The following is a 7,076-nucleotide window of genomic DNA, read 5'->3' as shown; positions in this document are numbered from 1 at the left end:
CGGGGTTTCGGATCCGAATATTTTGGGCTTCTTCAAGAACATGAATTTTCCTTCAAATTGAGTTTGTGAATTGATTTCAACTCCGTTTTCAAATTGGTTTTCACCATTAGCTTCCAAATACTTTAAGGATCATTTTACATCAAAAATTTCCAGATTTGGGTATCGTTTTCCGGTATGAGACTTTTGGACCGTTTTGCCCTTTTCCCCTAAATTTCTTGATTTTGGTGTCATTGGACTCGAATTGTGATTGTGAATAATTGTTTGAATAGATTATCGTGATCCGGATTATACTCGGAAAGGAAAGGGCTCAAGTCAAGTAACTTTTGGAGTTCGTTTTAAGGCAAGTGGCTTCCAAACTTTGTAAAACTCTTAGACTACGCATGACTACTTTCCTAATTGTGTTGGGGAGTAATGGGGATTGAGGATGGGTTTTATTTGTTGATTGAAATTGTTGTAATTGAAAGATGGGGAATAAAACGAGCTAAATGTGTTATATGTGACTTGAATTTGTTGAATAAGTCATGTGATAACTGATATTGAGGGGATAGAAGAGCATGAGTAGGCTATGATTGATACAGACATTGATGTTGAGACAGATGATGTGTAATACTATGATGTGGTCGTGATATGATTGTGATTGAGAGGAGAAAAAATAATACAGTATCTTATTTGGTGAAATTGTGAATTGATCTGATATTTCAATAACATTAGGAAACAATTTGTTATTTTCCAAAAGCGTCTGTACCTCATCTCAGACATACATGCTAGAGTATTTATGGTTGTTCAAGGATTAAATAGATAAATCAATGGCAAAATTGATTTATTGGCTCATTTGTATCGAATTATTGAATTAATAGTTGTTGATGCAGAAGCTAATTTATAAATCTTTAACTTATAAAGTGGAGTGCATATTATTCATTCTAAAAATCCACATAGTTTTGAAATAATTAATTGTTGTACAAGCAAATATTTGTTAAATAAATATCTATGTACATGCATCATGTGATTTACAAGTACAAAATTACTAGTTTAAGTACAATTAGAAAAAATATTTTGTTTGATGGGAGATTAATACATTGTTGAGTGAAAATGAATGAAGTGAATATAGAATTATGATTGAGCCAATACATCACCTGATAACCACTCAATTGTTACTAATCTGATATCGAACCAACTGGTGTCTTATTGGTTGGCTAGTGGATTAGTATGTTTAAAATCGATATTCGATAAGTCACCTTTATATTGATAATTATAGTGACCGAACTAACTTGTGCGCACTTTAATTAATTCTACTAAATACATGCTACCTTTCACCAACGAAAAAAAAAATACCAAATAAGCCAAATTAGTAAACATAATAACATAGTTATTCGCTCGTCCGTCCAATAAACAGCCTTAATACTCCCTCTGTCCAACAATACTATTGATTTTGCACACTTTTTAAGAAACTATAAATAGAAGAGCAATTTTCAATATCACTCTTTGAATATAATAAATATAATGTCTTAAAAATGTAATAAGGGAATAACTATAATTAATGATAAGGGTAAATTAGGAACTAAGTGTTAAATTATCCATTGATTTCATAAAAATGAACAAATATTATTAGACATCTCAAAATAGTATAGTGGACAACTATTGTCGGAAGGAGTAATATTTGCTGATACAACCAATCTAAAGGGAAAAAGTGCACGATCATTTATTAATGCCGAACGTAATATACATTCCTGTTTAAAAGTATATCTTTCTCATGCATAGAGTTATAATTAAGCTAATGATTTGAACTTTTTGGTTAATAAATCTATATTTTTATTTTTGATAAGGTAACGTGTGAATAAAAATATTACTGTATTTATTGTATAAGAAATTCGAAGTCCTATTTATTGTAATGTCTTTTAAAGATTGCGTTGAATGAACATATGCTACTAAACAGGTATTTACCCCAAAAGAAAAATACAAGTATTAATATAAAATAAATTAGTCCCACTCAAGAATGATAATTATAAAGAATGTAACAATTTCTTTACTACACATTGCAAATGGAGGAAGATTAAGTTAATTTGCAAATAAAATGGTTTTCTTTCTAATCATAGTACTAAACAATTCACATTAGGAACTTTATCTTTTCATAAATCTAATCCACTTGGTTGGCAGAAAAAAAAGATTCACATAATGAACTAAAATATTGACCTATTATCCATACACCATAAGTTTATGCAGGAACTGACAAAAATAAAGAAGAGAAAAAGAGAAGCAAAATACACAAGGGAGGCTTGGTTAAGCACAAAAACTGATCAAGCAAATGCAAAATTACATGTCTCCAATCATGCTGTACAAGAGAATAAAAGAAAGGAACTGCAAAACAAAGGGAAATGTCACATTAACAAATCTCTATCTAGTGAGAAAGAACAAGTATGAAGTTTCAGGACAGTAAGAAAAACAAAGCGCTAAACCAGTAAAGAATGTCGCTTAAATCCAAGCATAGTAAAAAATTTAGACTTCGAAACTCAAGAATTTCTATACAAGAACTTGAACAAGACGAACCATGCTACCGACCAAGCCAACCTCGTGGTGGCTGAACTTCACCATCATTCATCAACTTGTCCAACACCGTATTCAAATCCACTGTTTGTCCACTCTCAGTCAACCTCCGAACTGTTGCCCTTACTTGGTCTCTTGGAAACCCCATGTTTGTAACTTTGTCAACAACATCATCAATAGGAACCCTATTACCAGTACCGGGAGAACTAGACCCACCAGAAACAGCAGAAGCAGTTGGAAGTGCTTGAGGTAATATCCTTGCAGTGGGGAGCTGCTGATAGCCACTTGAACCACTCTGGCCCATAGTAGGTAGGGAAACTTGTAGTGGTTTCATTGAAGAGCCACTGCCATACTGGCCTGGGGAACTGCTATAAGGATAAGGTTCACCAGGCACAGAGGATGGTCCATATACACCAGAATATCCGAGACCAGGTCTACTAGATGGGGGCTCAAATATATTGGGGGGAGTTCCATATAACTGCTGTGATGGAGGGGCTCCACTAGATGAATGAGGAGGTTGGCGGATGCTTGGCGGTGGATAAGTCTGGGATGGTACAAAAGGTGTCTCTTCACGATGATGGCCTACTAGAGGTTGAGGTTGAGGTTGCGAGGGATGAGGGAGATGTGGTTGAGCAGGTGGAGGTGGAGGTGGCTGAGAGTAGATTGGCTGATGGGTGGACTGATGTTGCTGATGTGGAGGTGGTGGGGTAGGTTGATGCTGCTGTGCTACAGGCGGTTGGTACTGACGACTTAAGTTTTCTGGTGCTTGACCAGCTGGTGGGTAATAAGCTTCTGGCTGAGGATGGGAGGGAATTGGATTCTGGGGAAACTGGTTCTGAAGCTGAACTTGGTATGGCAGATTCTGTTGAGGATGGGGTAGAGGAGCTAGGGTAGAAGGTGGTTGTGTAAGAGCAACAGGAGGAAATTGCTGGTGAGAATGAAGAGGAGTAGGTGTTGTAGGTTGGGATGAATCTGTATGTGTAGTACTATGGGTTTCTGCTTGCTGCTCAATCTTTGGAGCTTGTGATTTCATGAGCTGCAACTGAGCATCCATTATTTCCTGTTTATCTCTTATCACCTGAACACCATCTTGCACCTACATGACAATTCGAGAAAACAAGTACAAAAAAAATAATCATGAACACCAAAAGGAGGAAAAAGGGAAGGAAGAAAGAAGATGTAAAACCACCACACTTAATTTAAGATATTCATCCTCAATCAATAACCATCCATCATAATAATACAAAAAAGGAAAAGAAGACATAAAATGTATGATTAAATTTAAAATGGTATCCTTTTTCTATTAGGAGATCATATTTTCATCTTTCTCTGGGGCAAAGCAGATAAGACAGGCAAAATTATATCTCTCCAAGAAATCACCAGTCAGCTTTATGACAATGCAATTCACCACAACACCAGAATGACATAAACATGATGCATACAATTTCCAAAAAAATTATAAATGAGTTTTTAACGAAAACATCAAAGTGATTTTACCACTACAAGCCAGGGTGAATTGATATCACAGAGGAGAAAGCAAAGTGAGGATATAAATGGCAAAACACAGTTTTAGAACTGAAATTGTCATATGAAGCAAATATAGAACGATTTATAACCTCTCTATGGAACTCAAGTAGTTAATCAGATGCAGTCCCTTAATGAGCACCTCACTTTTCCTAGCATTACATTGAGTTGCATCAAGGTTCTCTGACATCTAACAGGTTTAGATATACAGATGGATTAAGGTGTCCGAAATGTCCTTGCAAGTCATTACACAAAGAGACAAGCCTATGAAGAAACTTTTCTCACTGTGTATATTTCAGAACTACAACTTCATTACCCTGTGTAGTAGTTCAAAATAGATAGGGAACGAAGTAATACATAAAGAAGTCAAGAGCAACCATGGACTTCAAACAAGGATAAAAGGGGAAATTATTTTATACTTTTCATTCTAAGGATGATAACTGGAAAAATGCTAAAAAGAAGAGTTACACTTACACCTAGTCAACAAGGAAAGAAACATAGATGCAGCCTACGGCTCCACAACTCTAGAGTAGTTTACTTGATTTCATTCTAGTGTCAAACCAAGAGCAGCTTAATTGAAGGACAAGTTGATAAATCTAAGATCTAAGGGTACCTCTCTAAGGATATTTTCTAGCTGTCTCAATTTTCCATCGGTGACACCATGGCTGTTACCAACGGACAACTTGAGTTCATCAACAGAGTTATCAATCTGGCGATTTCTAGTCTCCAACTGTGATAGGCGAGCACTCACTCCCTCCACTGCATGTAGAAGATTATCAGCATACTTCTTAACTGTATGATCAATTTCTGATAATAGAGATGAATAAACACTGCCCAAATCTTTCTCCACAATAACCTTGGTAGGATCAATTGAGTCAAGAGAACCATAATTCTGCATAGAAGTGAGAACAAAATAAGAAAATTTCAACTGAAAGGAGTGTTTATTCCAAATTAGGGTCGCCTAATATTTTCCTTAACCTAATTAATCAGCTATGGGAGAGAATGATGATGGATATGTACATGAATTGTTAATATGGTGGCATCAAGTCGAACAAATTGAAATATATATATTTCTGCCCGCATTTCTTAGATCCGCCTAGATTATAGGTATTAAAAAAAAACATGTATGCCTGCAAAGAGAGATAGGTGAAGAAGTTTACTCTGATATTACTCTCAGTATTGTTTTTGGAATCAGCAGAATTCCAAGCCCTAGCTACGCCAACATTACTAGAATCAATGTTAGATTTAGGCGATGAAGATCCAATTGGGCGAATTGGATGAAATTCATAACTGGGAACAATATCTTCTTTCTTCTGATCGCCGCCGCTAATGTGATGATCCGCCTGAGGGTTAACGAGATCGATGAAGTCATTGTTGTTGCTGCTGTTCTGTGAATTCGATAGATCCATGATCTGCTTATCCATGTAGTGCGATGAATTCATCTATATCATGTAAACAAAAATTGTGAAAGAAGCTTACTTGATTGAATCACTACTTGTAGATATGAAATTGAAGCTTTTGCGTTGTTTCAGAAAAAATGTTTTGTCGCTTCTCAGTTTGGCCGGTGGACATTTTGGATCCAAATCCGGATCCTAATTGTGGCCCTAATCTGAAACGGGCCTAGTCTAATGTAACTGGGCTTTGCATTCGTGGGTTTTGCCCGTGCTATTATCATTGCACGTGAAGTAAGTTAAATAAGAAAATCACATCAAAGGGGTGAGAACCCTTTGACATATTGCTGATTTTAATGAGAAATCTTATGAGTGAAAATTAAGAGATAGTAAATAAATTTGTACCCACAAAGTTTATCATTAAAGTTATGTTTCATCATATTTTATTGTGATTGTAATTTATTTTCTATCATTTTAAAATTTATTGCAAACAAGATAAATAAAGGCTAAAGCTATGCTAGAAAATTAATGAATTCGTATCAATATTGTCAAAAAAATGGAGTTATGTCAAAAAAAAATTGAGTTCCATAATTGATTTGTTTTGGTTGAAAAAATTTTCATTTCTTTTTAATTAATTAATGTGATTCTTTATTGTTGAATTACTTTGATATAATTTTTTGTTGGATTGAATCTTACTGGAAGATAAAAAACGTCAATGTCTTAAGCCTATAATTGCCTATAACTTATAAGAATTAGCATTAAAAAATGCATTAGTGTTAACTTTTTGTACAACATAATTTCTAATTTAAAATCGCAATAAAATATTCTTTAGAATATATGCATAAATTATATTAAAGTGAAAAATCATTTTGAAAAAATTACTATAGTTATTAGCAAGCTGCTGGCTACTCTTGTAAGTAGCCTACTTGACATCAAACTTCGTGTCAAGATTGACAAAATTATCTTGTATTTGAACATTCTTTTTAAAAAACTATCAAACTAATTGAACGAGGATTCATTGAAAACTAAGAATAAAATTAATTCTCCTTTTTTTCATTTTTGAATAATTTAGACAAGACGAATTCACTATAATTTAAAAAACAATCCAATCGATCACTTATGTATAGTTGTATCAACAATGCATATTGGCGTGCAAAATTAACACCAATATGAAAATAGCTAGGTGAAAAAGAATAGGACGAGAGGGCACAAAATAAAGCTACATAGGAATTAAAGTTCTAGTACTAAGTAATGGTAGTAGCCCAAACTATACAAGTAAGGGTAGGCGAAACTATTATTTATTAAATGAAAAATACGATCAACCTATTCAAGCAAACCCTCTCTTTTTCGCTTTCTAAGGAATGCCAAGTCTGTTTGTTTATGAATTGGATATGCATCAATCTCTTTTGGATTGATTAAACTTTCCATATAAACAAAACCATCTAGGATAAAGGAAAGTGGATCAATATCAAAAGACCATATTCGATCGTCACATGTTCTATAAATAACCTTCATTCCTCGTAATTCATCTCGGCATTCGTATTGAAGTAGCACTTTTCCATCGGAAAAGCTATATATAGGTATGTTGACACCCAATTTTGACCGACCTTTAATAATATT

At 34.3% G+C, this 7,076-nt stretch overlaps 1 protein-coding gene across 1 annotated transcript; it reads right to left on the bottom strand.

Annotated features, from left to right (window-relative positions):
* Positions 1-2,277: 2,277 nt before the first annotated feature.
* LOC102600854 (extensin-like) lies at positions 2,278-5,630 on the bottom strand. Its single transcript, XM_006338528.2, has 3 exons — positions 5,226-5,630; positions 4,679-4,957; positions 2,278-3,637 (listed from the first exon to the last, which is right to left on the bottom strand). Exons 1-3 carry the CDS (start codon positions 5,505-5,507, stop codon positions 2,549-2,551), a joined length of 1,650 nt encoding a protein of 549 aa, XP_006338590.1. The 5' UTR covers positions 5,508-5,630; the 3' UTR covers positions 2,278-2,548.
* Between the last annotated feature and the right edge of the window lie 1,446 nt (positions 5,631-7,076).

This window comes from Solanum tuberosum, unplaced genomic scaffold (assembly GCF_000226075.1).
Source record: "Solanum tuberosum cultivar DM 1-3 516 R44 unplaced genomic scaffold, SolTub_3.0 scf00004, whole genome shotgun sequence".
NCBI classification, from domain to species: domain Eukaryota; kingdom Viridiplantae; phylum Streptophyta; class Magnoliopsida; order Solanales; family Solanaceae; genus Solanum; species Solanum tuberosum.
This window is presented reverse-complemented; position numbering and strand designations above follow the sequence as displayed.